The sequence below is a fragment of the Vigna angularis genome, chromosome 9 (genome assembly GCF_016808095.1).
Source record: "Vigna angularis cultivar LongXiaoDou No.4 chromosome 9, ASM1680809v1, whole genome shotgun sequence".
NCBI lineage: Eukaryota > Viridiplantae > Streptophyta > Magnoliopsida > Fabales > Fabaceae > Vigna > Vigna angularis.
The window spans coordinates 24,860,676-24,884,013 of record NC_068978.1 but is presented as its reverse complement, the minus strand read 5'-3'; the positions used below and the strand labels follow the sequence as shown (position 1 = coordinate 24,884,013).

The 23,338-nt window shown below is 37.4% G+C and overlaps 2 protein-coding genes and 1 pseudogene across 4 annotated transcripts; 1 reads left to right on the top strand and 2 right to left on the bottom strand.

Annotated features, from left to right (window-relative positions):
• The first annotated feature begins 211 nt into the window (after window positions 1–211).
• LOC108346663 (uncharacterized) lies at window positions 212–2,965 on the top strand (annotated as a pseudogene).
• Window positions 1,769–3,941, bottom strand: LOC128194097 (uncharacterized). 3 transcript variants are annotated; one of them, XM_052868833.1, is made up of 4 exons: window positions 3,744–3,941; window positions 3,492–3,529; window positions 3,203–3,291; window positions 1,769–3,121 (listed from the first exon to the last, which is right to left on the bottom strand). In XM_052868833.1, the coding sequence occupies exons 1-4, from the start codon at window positions 3,829–3,831 to the stop codon at window positions 3,028–3,030; spliced, it is 309 nt and encodes a 102-aa protein (XP_052724793.1). In that variant the 5' UTR covers window positions 3,832–3,941; the 3' UTR covers window positions 1,769–3,027. The 3 variants fall into 3 exon arrangements, with proteins under 3 accessions (XP_052724793.1, XP_052724794.1, XP_052724795.1); XM_052868834.1 differs by having other exon boundaries at window positions 1,769–3,107; XM_052868835.1 differs by having other exon boundaries at window positions 1,769–3,107; window positions 3,203–3,275.
• Window positions 3,942–4,075: 134 nt separating this feature from the next.
• On the bottom strand, window positions 4,076–4,871 carry LOC108346299 (30S ribosomal protein S31, chloroplastic; the record flags this gene model as incomplete). The annotated part of the gene is made up of 3 exons (XM_017585339.2): window positions 4,076–4,324; window positions 4,439–4,503; window positions 4,607–4,871. Coding segments are annotated over 3 exons (465 nt in total), but the record flags the coding sequence as incomplete, so codon positions are not given.
• Between the last annotated feature and the right edge of the window lie 18,467 nt (window positions 4,872–23,338).

The window sequence follows — 23,338 nt, the reverse complement described above, 5'->3', positions numbered from 1 at the left end:
TTATGTCACTAGATTCATGAATTAAAAACATGTTTGTATTGGTAAGACATGACATTTAATTTTGTTTCAATATTTTAAGATAAACATGTATTTTTAAGCTTTGTAATTTTTCAACCTATGAATATTTCTGATATTAAATGTAGTATTCCCGAGTTAAAGGATGGTAATTATAAAATTTGGAAGGAGATAATTCTTTTTCAATTTGGGATGGATGGACATTGAAAATCTTATTAGGAAGGAAGAACCACCTGTTATTATCGAGACCAACACTATATACGAAGTTAAACTTTATGAAAAATGGGAGATGTTTAATTGTCTTTTTGTGACTTTCATAAAGACCAACATTTTTGCTAGTATACGAGGTTATATTGATCAGCATAACAAAGTCAAGGTTTTATTAATTGATGAACAATTTACAACATGTGATAAATCCCTTGCCAACATCCTTATAATGCAATTTTCATCCATGAAGCTCATTGGGATTAGAGAAGTGTGTGATCATATCATGCACATAAGGCATATAGTGGCTCAACTGAAAGCTTTAGAGGTCACCATGTCAGATTCTTTCATAGTACATTATATTTTGTGCACATTACCACAACAGTATGCACGCTTTAAGATCTCTTATAATACACAAAAGGATAAGTGGTCTATTAATAAATTGTTGACCATGTATGTTCAAGAATAAGAAAGGTTATTGTTGGAAGAAGGGGAGAAGGTGAACTTGACTACTTCTGGAAAGAATAATAACCTTTCCTCTTCTTGAACACACATGGTCAACAATTCATTAATAGACCACTTATCATGATGTGTATTATAAGTGATCTTAAAGGGGCATACTATTGAGGCAAGGTGCACAAAATATAATGTACTATAAAAGAATCTCACATGGTGACCTCCAAGGCTTTCAGTTGAGCCAGTATATCTCTTATGCACATGATATGATCATGCACTCCTCTAATTCCAATGAGCATTATGGATGAAAATTGCATTATAAGGGTGTTGGCAAGGGATTTATCAGATGTTGTAAATTGTTCATCAATAGCCTTTAATAAATCCTTGACTTTGTTATGTTTATCAATAGAACCTCGTACACCAACAGAAATGTTGGTTTTTATGAAAGTCACATAAAGACGATTAGACATCTCCTATTTTTCATAAAGTTTAATTTCATTTGGAGTGTTGGTCTCAGTAATAACAAGTGGTTTTTCCTTCCTAATAGCATAGTCAATGTCCATCCATCCCAAATGAAGAAAAATTTACCTTTAACTCGGAAATACCACATTTAATATACAAAATATTCATGGGTTGAAAAACTGGAAAGTTCAAAAATACAAACATGTTTATCATATAATATGGAGGCAAAGTTAAATGTCATGTTTTACTAATGCAAATGTGTTTTTAATTCATGAATCTAATGACATAAAATATATCTGTGGACTAAAGTCCTACTAAATTAGATTTATTATCTTAACGATAAAACTATCAAATTATGTTCATTTTTCTTAATTCTTGTGGGCAAATTAAGAAAACACAATATCAAGTTTTGAGTAAGTCAATGTTTAGAAAAACAATGTTGTGTTTGGATTTTAAAGTTGTAACAGCTGGAAGTACACACTTTATTATTATTTTTTGTTTCCCCTGTAGTGATGTTGATCTGGATGTTATTATAATGTTTATATATCATGTTTAGGTTAATTTTTGCACTGTTATTTTATCATATATTGCTGTAACAGAGGGTAGAGTAAACACAAGAGTAAACGCTATATGTCTTTCTCTAATCACTTCCTCTGCCATAGTTTTTCTCATATATGCAAATGGTGTTACCTACCATGATTCCGTACACTCTGCATCTAACACAGAAGCTCGAGAGAAGTTGGAATTTCACAATAACGGAACAACAAAAACAACAAGCTCAACACTTGTTCACATAAATTTTCGTTTCATTCAAGAAAAGAAGGATGAAGCTGAGAGGCGCAACCACTATACTCCAGTTGCCCCATTGAATGCTACAGAAGAAGAAAGAAAAGCATGGTTTCGAGAACAGCTGCATCACTTCAAGATCCTCAAGTCAAACAACTTGACCCAACCGTTTCATGCTCGAGTTTTGGGATTTTTCGGACGCGAATGCGAGGCCCAGTTTTTCATGACTTGGATTTCACCTGCAAGTTTTTGGAAGGAGAGAATTACTGTCAATGGAAAGTATTTTCAGGAGCCATCCAAAAAGGCATGTCTGGTAATTCTATCGAGAACTCTGGACACCAGACACGGCTACAAGATCATGAAACCGCTGCATGATCGTGAGTTCAAAGTGCAAGCAATGGCCCCATACTTTTCATTTTTGGTCAAGAGGACTCCAGCTGAAACTTGGATTCATGAGCTAAAGGGTAAAAAGGATCCTGGTGAGATTTCCTTACCTCAGAATCTATCTAGTCTGATAGACTTGCAATTCTCTATAAATATGGTGGTATCTACATAGATACAGACTTTATAATTATGAAACCCCTAGCAGGGTTAAGGAATTCTGTTGGTGCACAAGCACGAGTTTGGGTTCTAAGCACTGGACCAGATTAAATAATGCAGTTCCGATTTTTTTATGAGACATCCTCTTCTGCATAGATTCATCAATGAATTTGCTCTGACTTTTGATGGAAACAAATGTGGGGCATAACGGTCCCTACCTTGTTTCAAGAGTAATTAAGAGGCTGAGGAAAAGACGCGTCAAGTTTACAATTTTTCCTCCAAAGGCCTTTTATGCAGTAGACTGGAACAAGATAATTGGGTTCTTTACAAAACCAAAAAATCAGAGTGAATCAAGATGGGTAGAAGCTAAACTGCTTCAGCTCAGTGGGAAGAAGACTTATGGATTCATCTATGGAACAAACGTAGTATCAGATTGACAATTGAAGGAAGCTTCATTGATAGAGTTGTATCAAATTATTGTGTCATCTGCAACCATAAATAAATACCTTTCTTAGGTACACAGTTAACCTGTTACAGACCAAGACAATCAAGTGAAGAGATTTTCTAAAAACACATACCAGTAGGTAGCACCTGTATGAATATAGATTTTCCACATATTTGACTAAATAAATCCTGGCAATCTCCTGAAATCTTTTTTCTATTCAATTTGGCTAACTGTTATTTTAACAATCTAAATGACAAAATTTCCAGCCATATATATCTGAACTTCGAGGCATACCCGCTTTCTCTATCATTTCTTGACAATGGGTTGAGTCTGCTTGATAACTGCCAAGGATCCGGGAATTCATGTTCTGAATCATAATGCCACTGAGATATGAGATTAATTATTATAGTCGATCCAGTATAACACTCAATGGTTTGCCAAGCTAGAATGCTCCATGTCAATTAATCTCATAAGCGATATGTTTTCTCTTTAAATCAATAGAAACAAACTTTTGATTCCATACACTGAGGAGAATGATTCAAAAGAAGCAGATGAAGATAACAAGCAAGAAGAGACATACAACCTTGTGGTGCTTTAGTCTGCTTGGTCTGTTCCTTTGATCTTCAGAAGCAACAAACCATTAGATTTAATACGACATGTCCAAAGTATTCCATGTATAACGAAAATAAAACGGAAAAGTTTCCTTAAACCTTTTACTTGTAAGAATATCTAGCACAGCGAATAACAGTAAGAAGAGCAACACCACTAAAACCAATGAAGATGAATCTGCCTTTCTTTTGAAGCTAATATACAAAAACACTATCAAGCTTATGACCTGGGTTGATCAAAACCGGTGTGCATTCTTGTGGCAAGGCTGAATCTAGTGAAACACAACTTTTCCCATAGTGCTTCCCTTTTCCCATCTCTCATTCTGCTAACATCGAATACTTTTCTTTAACGTTGCCAGAAACCATTACTTAGTCATCAATGAGAGGATATAAACAGTCCAGTGAAGCACAAATCCTAAGAAAAGAATAACCCTTTATTTTTATTTTTTTAAATAACTATTTACAAGTCTTTCCAATTCCCATGTCCAAAACTCTAAAGCAAGGTCATTCATAAATAGTGCAGAAAAACGAGAGAAATAAAAGAGTTACGTCAAGGATATGAATACAAAAACTGATGTAACATTACCCAAATCCAAACTGTGTATGTCACAATGGAATCAGATATCAACAACTAAACCATGAATGTCCCAAAAATTACAATTCCCCAATAAAATCAGCCAGAAAAGAGGGACTCGTCAATTTCAATCTTCACCACCTCATTATCTTCGAACCTGTCTTTCTTGGAAGGTACCGGTGGAGCATAAATCCTCGGTGGCCCTCTACCCTTCTTCTTGTCCTTTGGCCTTGCCTAATAATAAGCCCCCAATCCCATTCACAATATTAGAACCACGAAATGCTTAACATTAAAACCAAAATCTAAAAAAGAAATTGAAGAAAAAAGAAAATGGGAGCATAAGTTTACATTTCCAAACGAATGGGCGAAGCGCTTTCCCTTTGCAGTTTTCCTGTCTCCTCTGCCACAGTACACTGGGAGATAACAAAAGACATAAAATTGGGAAATGGGGTGTTAGAATTCGTCCATAATTAAGAAAAGTCGTTAAGAAAACGGATTCAGTGTTGCAGAAAGTACCAGAAGGGGTTGGGGAGAGCGTGGAGCTTGCAGAGGCTGAGAGGGAAGGGAAGGGCGTGGAGAGTGGTGAGAAGAGAGTTTGGGAGTGAGAGAATGAAAGGTGAGAGGTGGAAGTGTGCAATTGAGTGGAGAGTGGAGGAGGTGATGCTAGGAGCAGTGACGCCATGATGGCTTCGGATAACTCAAGGGATAAGGTTAGACAGGAGGAAAATGGTGCATTGCACAGGGTAGCTTGTATCGTGTAATCGGAAGTAGTTTTGTTAATAAATGAAAGAGGGAATATGGAAATAAAAAGGGTGAGGGGGTGTTAAATTATAATGGAATTGATTATTGACATAATTAATTATTTTCTATATATTCTTCTGCAATTAATTATCTAAAAAATATTATACAATTAATTATTATCTTATATTTTTAAATTAATTAATATTTTAATTAATTTATTGTCATTTTTTTATGGTTAAATAAAATACGTTATAAATTAAAAATAAGAATTTTATAAATAAATTTAATAAAAATATATTTTACTTAAATATTATTATATTTAATTATTTTTATTTTTTTTACCTTTTATATAAAAGAAAAAGTTAATTAATTACGTTACATTCTTGATTAAATCTTATTAAAGTTTTTATCTTTAAAGTACATCCTCAATTAATAAAAAAACTTATTCAATCACGTAAAAGTTTCTAAAATAAAATTAATCAAAATAGATTTCCAATTAAAATTAAAAACCTTTAGACTTTTATGATGAATATGTTATGTAGATTTAATACCATGCTACTTTGCTACAATGTAAAAATCATTATTTTCACTTCATTAAAAAAATAAAAGACATATATAAAAATAAATCAGAATAATAATTAAAGGAACAAACAAATTTATTCATCTAACCTCAGAATCTAGTTAAGAAATTATAGTAGAATCAACGCCTAAAACTTAACACTCCTTGAAATGAAAAAATAACAAAAATAGAAGAAGAGAGGGTTAAGGACGTGAAAGATGGTGAAGAGGATGAAATTAGGTCCCCAAAAACGTTTCTAAGCTCTCCTAATGTGTTTTCGTAAGTATCTTTATATATAAAAAAACGAATTAGGCTTTGTTGTAGGCTTTTCTGTTGTTGTAATTTTCTTTTTGATTATGTAATATCCTTCAATTATATTTTAAATAATCTAATATCTTGAAGATAAATTTGATTAGTGTGGAGATCTAAAAATATTTGAGAAGATCTTGGCTAGATTCAAAAAGATTTGACAAATATTATCTTTTGATATTTACTAATATAGTTAAATAAAGTAATTATTTAAAATATCTAAAGATATATTTCCTTAAATTATCTTTTATCATAAACATTTATCATCAAAGCTCTTTTTATGGAAAAAATAGAGAAAACCTCACGGTCCAATTTTTGTTGTTCGTTCCTATTCTTGGCTTAGCCAAATTTCATCACTTTTTAAATATATTTTTTTCCCTTCTTTATGCAATGCTTAGCTTGAGTTCTTGTAATTTTGATTATTTTCTATTCTTGGATTTATCCTTAAGATGTCATAAAATTTTAACCAATTTATTTCTATACCTTCATGAGCTCAACTTAGCTGCAACTACACTAACAAACCTTAAATATCCAAAGAACATTTTAGCAATTAAAAAACTATTTTTAACATGTATTTTTATCACATGTTTAATAATAAATCAACTATAACAAATCCTAATTAAAATATTCTTTTAAAGTAAAAAAATTCAATTAAGAATCCAAGATTAAAGGGTAAACAAAGGCATTAATATGTATTTATCAATGATAAACATAAGAGACCAACTTTTATAGCTACATATAACAAATCAAAGATCTCATCGATCAAAATAACAATTCATGTGTCTAGGACCTACTATCAAAATTTTAGTTCAATCTAACAGTTAATGAAGCCAGAATCCTATTTTTCCCAGATGACCTATAATAGAAACAAGATGGCACCGCCATCATTAGAAACCCCCTAAAACCCACTTATTTGAGTGTTCTCGGTGATTCAAAAGTAGCGCCCAATGTACCCAAGTTAGTGGCCACTGTCTCGATTCCTTTGAGCTTGAAAGGCATCAAATGGTGTATTCTTAAAGCATAGTGGTGTGGCCATATTTCTGATGCTTGCATATTTCTTCTTTTCTTCTCTCTTTTTCAGCTTTTATTTTTTTCTTCATTTCAAGAACTTTAGATGTTGTAGGTATGGAAGTGTAGTAGATAGTGAGATCTGATGATAACTTCTTCTTAATATCTTTTCTTGCTCAAGCTTGCTTTCATCATTTTCTTTTTAGTTGAAGATCATCAAACGATGTAAGAGTTAAGATAGATAAGGGCTTGCATATTTCTTCTTTTCTTCTCTCTTTTTCAGCTTTTACTTTTTTCTTCATTTGAAGAACTTTTGATGTTGTAGGTATGGAAGTGTAGTAGACAGTGAGATCTGATGATAACTTCTTCTTAATATCTTTTCTTGCTCAAGTTTGCTTTCATCATTTTCTTTTTAGTTGAAGATCAACAAACGATGTAAGAGTTAAGATAGATAAGAATTGAAATGTTATGATCTCTTTTGTATGTGCTCTTTATCTTTCTTTCTCATCTATTGTTTCTTTTCCTTTCTTCTTCAACTTTTCATGTCTTCATCATATCTTTGATTTGAAGAGCATCATACTATATATACATTGAGGTGAAGTAAAGTAGATCATTCTTGAATGTATTTCTTCATTTACTCTCTCTTTTTTCACCTTGTATCTCTTTTTCATTTTTCTCAAAACTTCTTTTTTTTTTCTTGGATTGTTCTTCTTTATATATTACTTTGTGAGATCACCACCAATAGTCACAAACTAGAATAGAAAATCAAAACCAACCCTCTCCCCTTCTCCCTCTCCTGCGAGCCATCGAGGGAAACCACTACCAGCTCGCCATGAATGAGACGCAACAGAGGCCATCGCGACTCTCAAAACCATCATTACCAAAGATATACACTACGAGCCAAACCCACTTCGACTCTTGAAAATGCAACTCACCGCAACGGAGAACATTCTCTCCTCCACCAATAACAATGAACCAGATTGCATGCCAAAGAGACACCGCGAGCACTACATTGGTCAACCATTGCGACAAGGGCACCTCTGCTACAAAAGCGCCATTATTGTGCTGCTTAGGAAAAAGAAGCCTCCACTACCATCGCTGATGATTGGATTGACATGAACTCTAATAAGTTTTTCCCTAAATTTTTATCAGAGTTTGTAATGAAAGATTTAGTTAGATTTAAGATGGACTACCTCTTTCGTTTGTAATGTGTTGATTTTTCTCAGTTGGGAAAGCTAAAAGAAAAAAAAAGAAGGAGGAAGAGGAAGAATATAAACTAAATCACGATATTTACAGATAAATTTTTACTTTAGAAATTACCGACTATACTATTAACGACAAATTTTAGCCAATTAAAAATTCATCTGAAAAAAATTGTTATTGATGAATTTTTGATATTTCCAACAGATTTTGATTGTTGATAATATCTGTTTTTCTTATAGTAAGCATAGTAAGCATAGTATTACAATATGAAACTACATCTAATCTAGCCTTCCATCACACGAAGAGTAAGATATAGCATTTACTCTGTACAGGAATTACTTCTAATTTTTTTCCATTGTTTTTTTTAGTTGTGATTTCTTCACTACGATGGTTAAAAATGTGTTTATGATAAGAGTTTGTTAAGCATTGGCAGATAGCTAAACGAAACAAATCTAATATATATATATATATATATATATATATATATATATATATATATATATATATATATATATATATATATATATATATATATATATATATATATATATATATATATATATATATATATATATATATATATATATATAGTACCGGATGTTAGAAATGGTGCTTCATTTTTAAAAGAATGTAAGGAAATCAAGCAAGAGAGACAAGACTACTTAGAAACAAGTAGAGAAATTTAGGAAAATATGCTATAATAATGTAAGAATTTTTAGAGGTTTTGTTTTGAACATGTAAATTTTTGGTTGATGTGTTGGATAATATGAACTTTTAATATGAATTATGAATGTAAATATTTGTGAACAATTTGTGTATTGTGTTATTTCTTAGTAGTTATTCTAATTTTTGTTGAAAAACATATTTATTAAATTAAGATATTATAAAATGGCTAAAAGAATTTCACATTGAAATTACAACCGTTGAAAACGTTATATCATACATCAGTATAGTATAAATAATTAATGGCGTTTTTTGGTGCCACACTTTGCTTTGAAATTGCTTTAAATAAAAAAATTATGAGAGTTTTAACAGTTTTTATTGACAATTTTCAAATACATTAAATGGTGGGTGTTGCAGCCATTCTCACAAGATTGTCATATTATATTTTGTAGCGGTAGGATCTATGATGTGCAGACCCGCCATACACACAAAAAAATGACGGTAATAATCTCCATATTTAATACAATTTTTTTTAGTGTATGGTGCTATATATATAGATATCAAACAACTCTAATATATTGTATTGAATATTCTCTTTTTGTTTTTTTTATCGTAAAATTACAAAAATTTTGTTAATTGACTTAATCAAGATAATTAAGCAATTGGATATAAAATTATTTTGATGGTTTTGTATTTTCTTTTACACTTATCTTATATAGCTATCTTATATAGCTGTTATCTGCATTGATTTGATAGTGTATACAGTAGTATTTTGAAAAACAGGGAGATTATAGTAAAGGTTTAATCTCAGTCTACATTTTTAGAACAAGAATAGTATGTCACGTATTCACCTTGTAACATCCCAAAATTATACAGTCATCAACTATATACTTAGAATAATTACACGTATTAATAATCCAAAACAGTTTTAAAAGTAAAGGAAACAGATTTAAACAAATGGCCGAACGGCCTTTCATATATAAATTAACGAGCGTTTACAAAATGGTAAGGACGAACGGTGTACAAAATAATGACCGCACGTCCAACTATTTACAATCAACAAAAGAGCGCTCGCTCACAGCCCCTCGCTACTCTAAATACACTAACTAGAACCGAACGCTCACTGTTCGGCCTTCACTTCAACTTCGACCAGATTTTCTTCAGCAAGGAATCCTTCTTCAAGCGTTTGCTCCAGAGAAGCATCTCCCTCTGCTCACATCCACACGGATGATCATTGCATTTTACAAGACGGATATACATAGACAAGACAACACAATGGAATTGCAAGGGTAAGCTTATTGAATTTAATTCAAGTCAACATACAGTTTATACATATCAAACATATCAATTTATTCAGATCACATGCATTCAAGCCATACATTAACTCAATTAAAATCCTGATACTAGACCGACCGTCCGGACTTGTATGAATTCTGTGTAGCTACGACGTCCGTGCACCCAGGTGGAAGAGCTGGAATACTCATCAGCTGCCACCTGAGGTTAGTCCATTCTGTCCAAGTTACAGTTATGGACTAAGACCTCCTGCCATTCCCACGCATGACATGTTCCTCTCTACTTGAGAACGAACACTCACGGAATATCAGGATGAACCGCCAGCTAAGCTTACCACATTCATACTTTACAAATCTCAATTTCCAACCAAGAGTCGTTCCTCCCTGGAACGCTCGTTCAAAATCCACACTCACAATTTCATTTCTCATAGTGTTCGCACATCTTAATTCTTCCTCTTAAATACATTTTCATTCTGTGTTCCACTCTCTTAAAAGAACGAACGTTCACTCCCCTTCATAACGAGGACGAACGTCAAGAGCTAGACCAATAAAGACTCCTTCGAATCAGTTAAATGAACTGATTCTAGCACGATCCAAATAATACTTATAAAAATCTAAGTTCGGTAATACTTGAGCAAATCCAATGGATAGATAAAATCACAGGTTGTTTAGATAAACAAACTGAACAAGATTTATTTCAGGAGACAAACCGCCAGTCAATGACCGAGCGCGAAAATAAACTTTTAATGAATTTTGGACGAACGTCACTGAGGACTTGGACGAACGTCAATAGCACTATTGGACGAACGCTGTTTAGATTTATGGACGAACGCTATTTCAATTCAGGACGAACGCTATTACCGTTCGTTGATAATTAAAGAAGTAACGAACGTTCGGTATATGACCGAGCGTTCTTTATCACATACTCATTGGGACGAACGTTCGGTATCAGACCGAGCGCTACTTATCATTTACACTTTTAGGACGAGCGTTCGGTCTAAGACCGAGCGCCACTTAGGACGTACGTTTTTTGGGTCACAACTATTTACTGATTTAAAATCATTGAAGTTTGGGATTTATATATGATGAAATACTTAGAGTTTATGCTTTAACAATTTGACTAAGTGTCCAAAGGTAGATTTTCAAGCTTCTCAATTCTCACGCAACACTCACGAAGTGCACGTCTGGCCAAATGCTCAAACGTAAAACTATTTAGGAGGGCGTTCGTCCTCAAAGGGAGTCCTTTCCAAATGAAAGGATCCGACTACTTCCAGAATTTACTACAAATACCGAACGGTCAATGACCGTATCGATAACGAACATTCAATCTCATATACTTTTCATATAAAATCTTCTTTTACAGTAACTCATTTTTCAGTATAACTTACAGTCATTCAATTAATCATATCGCAGTATTTTCCATACTTCCCAATCTTTGAATCACAATCATATGCTAACATCAAATATCAAAATCATATCGCATGCAATATACATAACATTCATACACACCAGCATACAATTTCCAGTACACACATATATCACTTTCACATATCATCTCAGAGTCAGATTCGTATCTTCAAAGTCCATTTTCAAGAATCATATTTTCAAGCATCACATAACACACATGCATTACAAACATCACATGAATTAAATCGAATAAGCTTCCCTTACCCGGATTGTAGTGCGCGTTCTAAGATGAGTGGTTTCTACTTGTCCAAGGTGACTTTCTATTATCAATGTTCCTCTTAAATTCTTCCACTAAAAGTTACAAAAAGAAGACGAAAGAACTGAGTTCACGCCCATGCATGCAGTTGGATCAAAGTTTGCAGAGATTCCATAAACGAACGTCCAAGTGAACTTACCAGAACTGGAAATGGTTCGGTTTAATCTGGAGCTCTTGGTGCAGTGATCGTCCTTACGGCTCTGAAACGTGATCAGAGTGCAGAATGATGAGTTACAGAAGAGAGAAGAAGAAAGGTATCTAGAGAGAAGGCAGAGAATTTGGAAGCAAGAGTTTGGGGAAGAAGATGAAGTGTTCAGAGAAGGGGAAGAGTTTTCCAGAAATCAATTTTCTCTTCCCAGGCAGGACGATCGTCCAGCCGTGTGCTGCCACTTGGATCCCACTAACTATTTGGATCGTTCCAAAGTGACACTTGTCAGCATGCATGCAGGGTGAACGTGAGTGCGTTTTAATGGAAGGGTGTGCGTGTCACGGTGCATTAATGGAAGCACAGTGGTGACTCAGCAGAGTAATTAATGGGGCGTGACAATCCGCCTAACTAAAAAAAAATTTTCGTCCTCGAAAATTGAAGACTTACCAGGGAATAGATTAGGGTATAAGTCCTTCATGGCATCTTCAACTTCCCAAGTGGAATCGCCAGTCTTGTCGTCCCACACTACCTTCACCAACCGAACGTCCTTCCCTTTATGTAACCTAGTGCGTTCGTCTTCAATGCGAATCGGCTTCATCTCCAGCGTTCGGTCTTGACGAAGACGAACGTCCTCAAGCTCCAATATGTGTGAAGGATCAGATACGTATTTTCTGAGTTGAGACACGTGAAATACTGGATGAAGGTTGGACAATTGTGGAGGCAAGGCTAGCTCGTATGCAACAGGTCCAATCCTTCTCAAAATCTGATATGGCCCCACGAACTTGGGAGACAACTTCTTTGACCTCAACGCTCGTCCTACTCCAGTAGTTGGATTTAATCTGAGAAATACATGATTGCCAGCTTTGAACTCTGAGGGCCGTCTCCTCTTATCTGCGTATGACTTCTGCCTGCTTCTGGACGTCTTCAATCTTTCTTGAATTAACTTTACCTTCTCAGTCGTTTGTTGAACGAGCTCCGGTCCTGTTAATACGTTCTCTCCTTCTTTAAACCAGCAAAGTGGTGTGCGGCATTTGCGTCCATAAAGTGCTTCAAAGGGAGCCATTCCAATGCTTGACTGGAAGCTGTTGTTGTAGGTGAACTCTACTAACGGCAGGACTTCATCCCAAACGCCCATGTGATCGAGTACGCACGTCCTTAACAAGTCTTCTAACGTCTGGATTGTTCTCTCGGATTGACCGTCCGTCTGAGGATGGTACGCTGAACTCATTTGGAGTTTGCTGCCCAGCTCACTTTGCAACGACTACCAAAATCGAGAGGTGAACCTTGTGTCTCGGTCAGAGATGATGCTGGACGACACTCCATGCAGACGAACGATCTCTTTAATGTAGAGTTTGGCTAAGTTAGTCAGTGACATCTTCAGGTTGATGGGTAGGAAATGAGCACTCTTCGTTAAACGATCCACTATCACCCAAATGGAATCGTGATTCTTGAATGTGCGAGGCAAGTGTGTCATGAAGTCCATTGATACACTGTCCCACTTCCATTCTGGAATCTCTAAAGGTTGCAGTAGGCCGCCCGGTCTTTGGTATTCAGTTTTGGCACGTTGACAGGTTAGACATGATGACACAAAGCGTGCAACATCATTCTTCATCCCTGGCCACCAGAATGATTGCTTGAGATCGTGGTACATCTTAGTCATGCCAGGGTGCATGCTAAGACGGCTGTGATGTCCTTCAGCTAAGATGATCCGTTTTAATTCTCCATCATTCAGAACGCACGTCCTACCCATATAGCGTAGTAGGCCGTCCGTCCCAACGTTGAATTCCTTTGCCTGATCAGTGCTGAGCGCGCCTCTTATCTTTACTAATTCTTCATCTTCAAGTTGCTTCATTCTGATCCGTTCAAACACGTCACTGGATATCCTAAGGTTGCAGCATTTAATGCTGTCCGGTTCTAAATTGAACTGCAACCTTAAGTCTCTAAAGCTTTCCACAAGGCTCAACTCTCGTACCATCATGGATGACACATGCACCACTTTTCTGCTTAGAGCGTCCGCCACAACGTTCGCTTTTCCTGGATGGTAGTGTAACTCAAACTCATAATCCTTTAAGAACTCAAGCCACCTCCTTTGTCTCATGTTTAACTCCTTCTGATGGAAGAGGTACTTGAGGCTCTTGTGATCGCTGAAGACTTGGAAAACTGATCCATACAAGTAGTGCCTCCAAATCTTCAAGGCAAAGACGACCGCTGCCAGCTCTAGGTCGTGCGTTGGATAATTCCTCTCATGTATCTTCAATTGCCGAGAGGCGTACGCCACTGCCCTTTTCTCTTGCATAAGAACGCACCCCAAACCTTGGTGAGATGCATCACAGTAAACTTCAAATGGCTTGGCAGTGTCCGGAATCACCAAAACTGGAGCGCTCGTCAACTTATTCTTCAACTCTTGGAAGCGCTCTTCACACAAATCAGTCCATGCGAACGGTTGGTCCTTCCTTGTAAGACGAGTCAATGGTGCTACTATCTTAGAAAATCCTTCAATGAAACGCCTATAGTAGCCCGCGAGCCCCACAAAGCTTCTAACTTCTTTAACCGAGCGCGGACTCTCCCATTCCAAAACCGCTCGTACTTTAGCTGGGTCGACTGAAATCCCACCAGCGGACACAACATGACCCAAGAACTGTACTTCCTTCATCCAGAATTCACACTTAGATAACTTAGCGTACAGTTCTTTTTCTCTCAACACTCCAAGTACCAATCTTAAGTGTTCTTCATGCTCTTCACAGCTCTTGGAGTAGATGAGAATATCGTCAATGAATACCACCACAAACTTGTCCAAGTACGGCCTAAAGATCCTGTTCATGTAATCCATGAAGACAGCTGGAGCGTTCGTCACACCGAACGGCATGACCACATACTCATAATGTCCATAACGTGAACGGAAGGCTGTCTTCTGAATGTCTCCTTCCTTAACCCGGATCTGGTGATAGCCTGATCTCAAATCTATCTTAGAGAAAACGCTCGCTCCATGCAATTGGTCCAGCAGATCGTCAATGCGAGGCAAAGGGTATTTGTTCTTGATGGTCAGCTTATTTAATTGACGATAGTCAATACATAGCCGTGAGCTGCCATCCTTCTTCTTCACCAACAATACGGGTGCTCCCCAAGGTGACACGCTTGGACGGATGAACCTCTTGTCCATCAATTCTTCAATCTGCTTTTTAAGCTCAACCAATTCAGCGGGTGCCATTCTATATGGTTGAACGGATATGGGAGCGGCGGTCGTTACCAGATCAATGGTAAACTCAACTTCACGAACGGGTGGTAGTCCAGGTACCTCATCCGGAAAGACGTCCGGGAATTCGTCCACAACCGCTCGTCCTTCAGTGTACTTATTGGACGAACGTTCACAGCTCTTATCCGCAACCCTTATGTCTTCATGCGTCATAATCAAGAAACAACTCGCGCCCTCCATGATGTCTTCTTTCAACTGGCCGAGCGTCACCCCCAAATCTTCTCTATTTTCTTCCGGAAAAATCAACTCCTTAGCTCCACAATCTATGAGAATGCGATTGGTATTCAGCCAATCCATTCCCAGAATTACTTCTAAGTCCTTGAGAGGCAAACAGATGAGATTCACCTTGTACCTACGTCCTTCTACCTCAATAGGGCATCTAACACACATGGTAGACGTCCTAACTTCCCCAGCTGCTGGTGTTGATACCACCAAATCAAACTGCATCTCGCTCTCTACTAACCCCAACTTATCAACACACGCCTTCGAGATGAAGGAGTGTGTCGCCCCCGAGTCAAACAACACACAACAATTCATTCCATACAACAAGCACGTGCCAGTGACGAGCGTACCTGAGCTCGCTGCTTCTGCCCCCGTAATCGCATACACACGCCCAACAGCTTGGGCTCGTCCACCTCCTCTCGTCTGATTCCTTCCAGTGTTGGGTGGCCTCATCACCGCACGTCCACCCATATTACACTCGTTCTCCAGGTGGCCATGTCTTCTACAACGAGTGCAATATTTTACCCCTACCAATTGAGGACAAGATGACTTGTAATGGGGCCCTCCACATTGAAAACATCTCACTTCCCCCTGTTGGCTTGATTGTCCAGTAACCACCATTGCTTGAGATCCACTCGTCTGAGCTGGACGAGCGTATGGAGTCCTATTCCTATTCACATTTGATCTTGATAGGATCGGTCCCCTGGAGACTTGTTGCTTCTTATGCTGTTCGGCTTCGGCCATGTTCTTCTCCAATACTTTTGCCCTCTCAACCATTGCAGGAAATGACCGAATACATAGACTGGATATCTACACCTTCAGATCACTTCTCAGCCCATTTTCAAATTTTCTGCATTGCCACTCTTCGCTAGTGGCCATCGTATAGAACCTTACTAGATGCTTGAACTTGTTTGTATACTCTGAAACCGACATCCCTCCCTGTACCAGCTGAAGAAATTCCACCTCCTTAGCAAAACGAACGCTATCTGGAAAGTACTCCTCATAGAATTTCCCTCTGAACACTTCCCAGGCAATAGGACGTTGAGCGTCCGTCAGTATGGCCTTCATACTCGCCCACCAATGGCTCGCCTCTCCTAACAAAAGGTACTCCGTGAATGCTAAGCGGCTATCATCTGGACACCTCTTTGCATCGTAAATTCTCTCCATGTCACGCAGCCATTGATCTGCCTCATCAGGAAGGCACGTTCCACTGAACTTGGCTGGGCGATGTTGGAGAAAACTTTCTAAACTCCATTCGGCATTCGGTTGAGCAGCGTTTGAAGAGGATGCTCCAGACGCACCTCTTGTGGCAGCAAGAATCTCCATCAGCTGCCTTTGTGTGGTTTCAGCATTGGCACGCGAGGCCTCCAAACCTTGCATGGCCTCACGGTTTTGGGGCATCAGAGCGGTGTTCTGCTCCATTAGAGTGGTATTCTGTTGCTGCAGCCTATCAATCACGGTCTCCAACAATCTAGCATTGTTGGAAGTATCAGGCTCGTTCGGCTGAGGAGGAAGAGGTAGCCTAGGTGCCATTTGTTCTCTGGATGCAGAGAAAAACAAACGAGCGTTAGTTATGTCCAAGAGTTAAAACAATAATAACTCATTAAACATGTAATAAGCACACAGCAAAAACACAGTGCACTCATAACCCTATAGTGTCCCTTAATAGAACAAAACTGCTCTGATACCAATAATGTAACATCCCAAAATTATACAGTCATCAACTATATACTTAGAATAATTACACGTATCAATAATCCAAAACAGTTTTAAAAGTAAAGGAAACAGATTTAAACAAATGGCCGAACGGCCTTTCATATATAAATTAACGAGCGTTTACAAAATGGTAAGGACGAACGGTGTACAAAATAATGACCGCACGTCCAACTATTTACAATCAACAAAAGAGCGCTCGCTCACAGCCGCTCGCTACTCTAAATACACTAACTAGAACCGAACGCTCACTGTTCGGCCTTCACTTCAACTTCGACCAGATTTTCTTCAGCAAGGAATCCTTCTTCAAGCGTTTGCTCCAGAGAAGCATCTCCCTCTGCTCACATCCACACGGATGATCATTGCATTTTACAAGACGGATATACATAGACAAGACAACACAATGGAATTGCAAGGGTAAGCTTATTGAATTTAATTCAAGTCAACATACAGTTTATACATATCAAACATATCAATTTATTCAGATCACATGCATTCAAGCCATACATTAACTCAATTAAAATCCTGATACTAGACCGACCGTCCGGACTTGTATGAATTCTGTGTAGCTACGACGTCCGTGCACCCAGGTGGAAGAGCTGGAATACTCATCAGCTGCCACCTGAGGTTAGTCCGTTCTGTCCAAGTTACAGTTATGGACTAAGACCTCCTGCCATTCCCACGCATGACATGTTCCTCTCTACTTGAGAACGAACACTCACGGAATATCAGGATGAACCGCCAGCTAAGCTTACCACATTCATACTTTACAAATCTCAATTTCCAACCAAGAGTCGTTCCTCCCTGGAACGCTCGTTCAAAATCCACACTCACAATTTCATTTCTCATAGTGTTCGCACATCTTAATTCTTCCTCTTAAATACATTTTCATTCTGTGTTCCACTCTCTTAAAAGAACGAACGTTCACTCCCCTTCATAACGAGGACGAACGTCAAGAGCTAGACCAATAAAGACTCCTTCGAATCAGTTAAATGAACTGATTCTAGCACAATCCAAATAATACTTATAAAAATCTAAGTTCGGTAATACTTGAGCAAATCCAATGGATAGATAAAATCACAGGTTGTTTAGATAAACAAACTGAACAAGATTTATTTCAAGAGACAAACCGCCAGTCAATGACCGAGCGCGAAAATAAACTTTTAATGAATTTTGGACGAACGTCACTGAGGACTTGGACGAACGTCAATAGCACTATTGGACGAACGCTGTTTAGATTTATGGACGAACGCTATTTCAATTCAGGACGAACGCTATTACCGTTCGTTGATAATTAAAGAAGTAACGAACGTTCGGTATATGACCGAGCGTTCTTTATCACATACTCATTGGGACGAACGTTCGGTTTCAGACCGAGCGCTACTTATCATTTACACTTTTAGGACGAGCGTTCGGTCTAAGACCGAGCGCCACTTAGGACGTACGCTTTTTGGGTCACAACTATTTACTGATTTAAAATCATTGAAGTTTGGGATTTATATATGATGAAATACTTAGAGTTTATGCTTTAACAATTTGACTAAGTGTCCAAAGGTAGATTTTCAAGCTTCTCAATTCTCACGCAACACTCACGAAGTGCACGTCTGGCCAAATGCTCAAACGTAAAACTATTTAGGAGGGCGTTCGTCCTCAAAGGGAGTCCTTTCCAAATGAAAGGATCCGACCACTTCCAGAATTTACTACAAATACCGAACGGTCAATGACCATATCGATAACGAACATTCAATCTCATATACTTTTCATATAAAATCTTCTTTTACAGTAACTCATTTTTCAGTATAACTTACAGTCATTCAATTAATCATATCACAGCATTTTCCATACTTCCCAATCTTTGAATCACAATCATATGCTAACATCAAATATCAAAATCATATCGCATGCAATATACATAACATTCATACACACCAGCATACAATTCCCAGTACACACATATATCACTTTCACATATCATCTCAGAGTCAGATTCGTATCTTCAAAGTCCATTTTCAAGAATCATATTTTCAAGCATCACATAACACACATGCATTACAAACATCACATGAATTAAATCGAATAAGCTTCCCTTACCCAGATTGTAGTGCGCGTTCTAAGATGAGTGGTTTCTACTTGTCCAAGGTGACTTTCTATTATCAATGTTCCTCTTAAATTCTTCCACTAAAAGTTACAAAAAGAAGACGAAAGAACTGAGTTCACGCCCATGCATGCAGTTGGATCAAAGTTTGCAGAGATTCCATAAACGAACGTCCAAGTGAACTTACCAGAACTGGAAATGGTTCGGTTTAATCTGGAGCTCTTGGTGCAGTGATCGTCCTCACGGCTCTGAAACGTGATCGGAGTGCAGAATGATGAGTTACAGAAGAGAGAAGAAGAAAGGTATCTAGAGAGAAGGCAGAAAATTTGGAAGCAAGAGCTTGGGGAAGAAGATGAAGTGTTCAGAGAAGGGGAAGAGTTTTCCAGAAATCAATTTTCTCTTCCCAGGCAGGACGATCGTCCAGCCGCGTGCTGCCACTTGGATCCCACTAACTATTTGGAACGTTCCAAAGTGACACTTGTCAGCATGCATGCAGGGTGAACGTGAGTGCGTTTTAATGGAAGGGTGTGCATGTCACGGTGCATTAATGGAAGCACAGTGGTGACTCAGCAGAGTAATTAATGGGGCGTGACACACCTTCATTTGACACATTTTATTAGTTTTAAAAGAATGAATTTTTTATAATTTTTCAAGAAAAAAGAAAGTAAAAATGTAGGAAAAAGATACTTTTAAATAAATGTAAAAAAAAAAATATCATGTGTGTCAAAATATTATTTTTTATTTTTTTTATTAAGACTTGATTGATTGGTTCAAAGAATTACAAAGTTCAATTTGCCCTTCTGGTTCAAAGAATTCACAAGGCTTCCCTCTCTCTTACTCCCCATGTATTCCACCATTCCACTCCTATAGCAGGCATGTTAAGCATTATATAGGAACAACACCAACTTTTCCTATCGAACTTCAGCCAATGGTCACCATTCCCTAACTCCTCATTTCCTTCCTTGTTTACACTTGAACAATTATAGATAACCACAACATTTTGCCACGCAGCCCAGCCAAAAAGCCAATACTGATAAAATTAGTAAATAAAACCAGAGATTTAGTAAATGGAGCATGAAAACTAGAGAAACCCTTCCTTGATTAGCTGCAGCAAAATCATCACAATAAGGCCCACAAAAAACTCGAATGATAGAAGAAATCTAAGCATTTCTTAATTCCAAATGAAACAACTTGAACTAAGAACAATTTTATGTTCCCTATAAATTCTCCACCTGCACTTTACTTTTCTTATTAAAAAATGAACAAGTCACGGATCAGGAAAATCAGTGAAACTGATAGGCATAATAAGCAGGGGTGAATTGTATATGAGAGAAGGAATAAGAGAGCGAGTTAACTGTTCGACAGTTAAAGGGGAGATGAGGTACTTATAAATAAAGGATTGGTTAGTGGGAGAGGGACTTTTGGAGAGTTAGTTGTTGACAGGTATTGACCTGTGAAGAGGGTTAAGCCTCTGTTCTCACTGTATAAACATTCTATATTCTTTCGTCCTTTCTTGTGTTCTTTCTTGTGTTCTTGGGTGAAGAAGAGCATTCTTGATTAGGGTCCCAGTTTAGGAACCTATCAGAAACTGTGATTGTTAACAAGAAAAAAGCCCTGTAACTTCCAAAACAAAAACCAAGATTTGGATTTATTCATTTGGTTAAAGCCAATACATGATTCCACTTTTCACTTGATTTCACGTGTACAAGATAGCCGAAATTACAAAACACTGATCAGTTTTTTTGTCGGGATGAATAATAGGTCTGCATAATTGTGAGAACAAGGAGTACAACCGCTGCTAACACTCCTATAAATTTCCACACTGTGGGGATATGATCACGTATCAAAATTCTGTACCAGTTTCTGCAGTAGTAAACTACAACCTCATAAACCCCTCTGCATCCATGCCAAGTGACAATAGGAACTTTTTGCAATGCAGTTCTGACTTTCTTCCCCTGGAACTTGTTCAATCTATCACAAATATCCTCATAGCTCGAATCCATGTACTCTGCTCCCTTAGAAATCGTGTTAAACAAATCCAACAACTCATCCTTGCTCTTCCCAGCCATATTCTTTATTACCCCTTTCTCCTCTAGCAGCTCAATGTCATGCTTACAACAAACCAACCCCTGGAAGAACAATGCATATGAAGTGTACTTACATCTGATCCAAATTCTGCTCTGCTCCCACGCAATCAAATTCCTCCACCTCACTTCTGTTGTTTCCTTCACGCACAGCTGTGGAATTCTTAGCACACTGCCACTAACACTAATGTCAAAGTTGAACCAATCAACCAATTCACGGCTATGAGTGGTGTCAGCAGCCTCAATTGTTATTCCAGCAGCGTGAAGCCTTGTGGCGCATCTCAGAAGCTCCTGCTTCACGCGTTTACCCTCTTGCTGAGTCTGTTCCACTGTGGACAAGTGCATCAAGTGAAGAATGTGGACTCCGCCAGAGTTATTCACCTCAGGGTAACCAAAAGCCCTGAGAACAATATTAGCAACACGGTGATCACTGTTGATGTCACTGCGATCAGGAAAAACCTTCCTAAACAACTTCTTGAGCACAATGAAGGGAACTTGGTTCTCAAGCATTGTGATATCGTTAATAACAGACACCATCTTTTCATGGTTTTGTAATATAGGGTCATTTTGGTTGCGGCTATTATCACCTAGTCTCATAAGGAGCTCCAACAAAAAACACCCATCTACTATCATTATCTTAGCTAACTCGTGAGGTTCTGATTCGATGTTACCTCCGTAGCTTGCGATGATTAGTTTGTCCAATTTGAGGATGTCTGTGCCGCAGTCTCTGAGTCTTTGTTCTGATCTTCTGTTTTGTTCTTCCGTTCCTCTTCTGTCAAGAAACTCGCGCATGTAACGCCACTTGGTCTCTTCCATTAGTTGGAGGTGTCTGGTGATTCCTCTGTGTAAGGGTCCTATGGAGACCTCTTTTGGCTTGAAAGCTGCTTCGTTTGGGCCTCGAAGCTCCTCTGTGACGCTTGAGATGCTGCAAGCTTGGACTTGACCATGGAAGAGGGAACCAAGCATCACTTCGATGGGAACCATCCAACTGAAGTCCGGTTGTGCCATGTTGAATTGAAGTGAGAGAATGGGAAAACTTTGAGCTACTGAGAGGGAGAAAGAACTGGTCAAGGAAATAATTGCAGAAATGATGATATGTAGTTGAGCTTTATGGATGTGATGGTGAAACTCTAAGAAAATGATAGACAAAAAAATTCGAACTTTCTCTGCTACTTCTTAGCAGAGTTGGGGAAATGGTAGGTGTCTTTTAGTGGATACCACTTTCGGTCTGCTCCATGTATGAAGACTTTGGTTGGTATTCAAGTCAACTATTTTTATTAAGGTGTTTTTAGTATTTAAATATTTTTATTATTTTAAGATTCAAAAAGACTTTTCAACTCTTATATTCTTCTTTGAAAAAATCTCTATAATATCTTTGACTTCAACGGAGAAAATGAAGACAGCGAGTCTCCGGTGACGGCTCACGGCGGAGGAGAGTGAAGTACTTAATTATTTTGGTTATGTTTTTCATGTTTTCCGTCTAAGTATTCGTTTAACTCTCTGTCTATTTTACATAATATTTGCTATTTTATTATTTCATTACATTTTTTTAAATGGCAATCTTGTTAAAGATTATGACAATAAACTATGATTAAGCTATTTGTCTCATGTTCACATGTAACATCATTAAATAAATAAAAAAGTTCGAGACAGACAAATATCACTCAACGAAAATATGAACAAATATTGGTGATTTTGTAATATGTTGATTTTTTTTAAGGAAATTTTGTCCATTTTTAGTAAAACTAAAATAATAATGATTTCATAAATTAAAATTGTTTAGTTTTGTATATCACATGCTTTTGAGACGGGTTAGTGGATGAGAAACCATGATTTTTACTTTAACTATTAGGAGAATCGTTCTATGTTATTTTTGAAAAATAATTTAAGAAAGGGTGAGTGAATGAACTTGAGATAGAATAGAAGATAAAACAATGTTTTTTTAAGAGATTTGAAAGTGAAAATTGAAAGATTAGTAAATTTTGTTATAACAATCTATGATAGTTATAACAGTCAAGAGCAAGATGAGTAAAATTTTGTTACAAGAGAGAATTTAGGTAGATAAGCATACTAATTTATCAATATCATAAGGAGATTTCGCATAAACACTATTCAAACCAGTTATGATGTGTGGTAGGTGGATCGAGTATGATGTCATTTTCGTAATCTCCATCGCCATCGAGTCGGCGGAAGATAAATCGAAGGGAGAGGAAGTGTTTTTGAGCGAATCTGGCA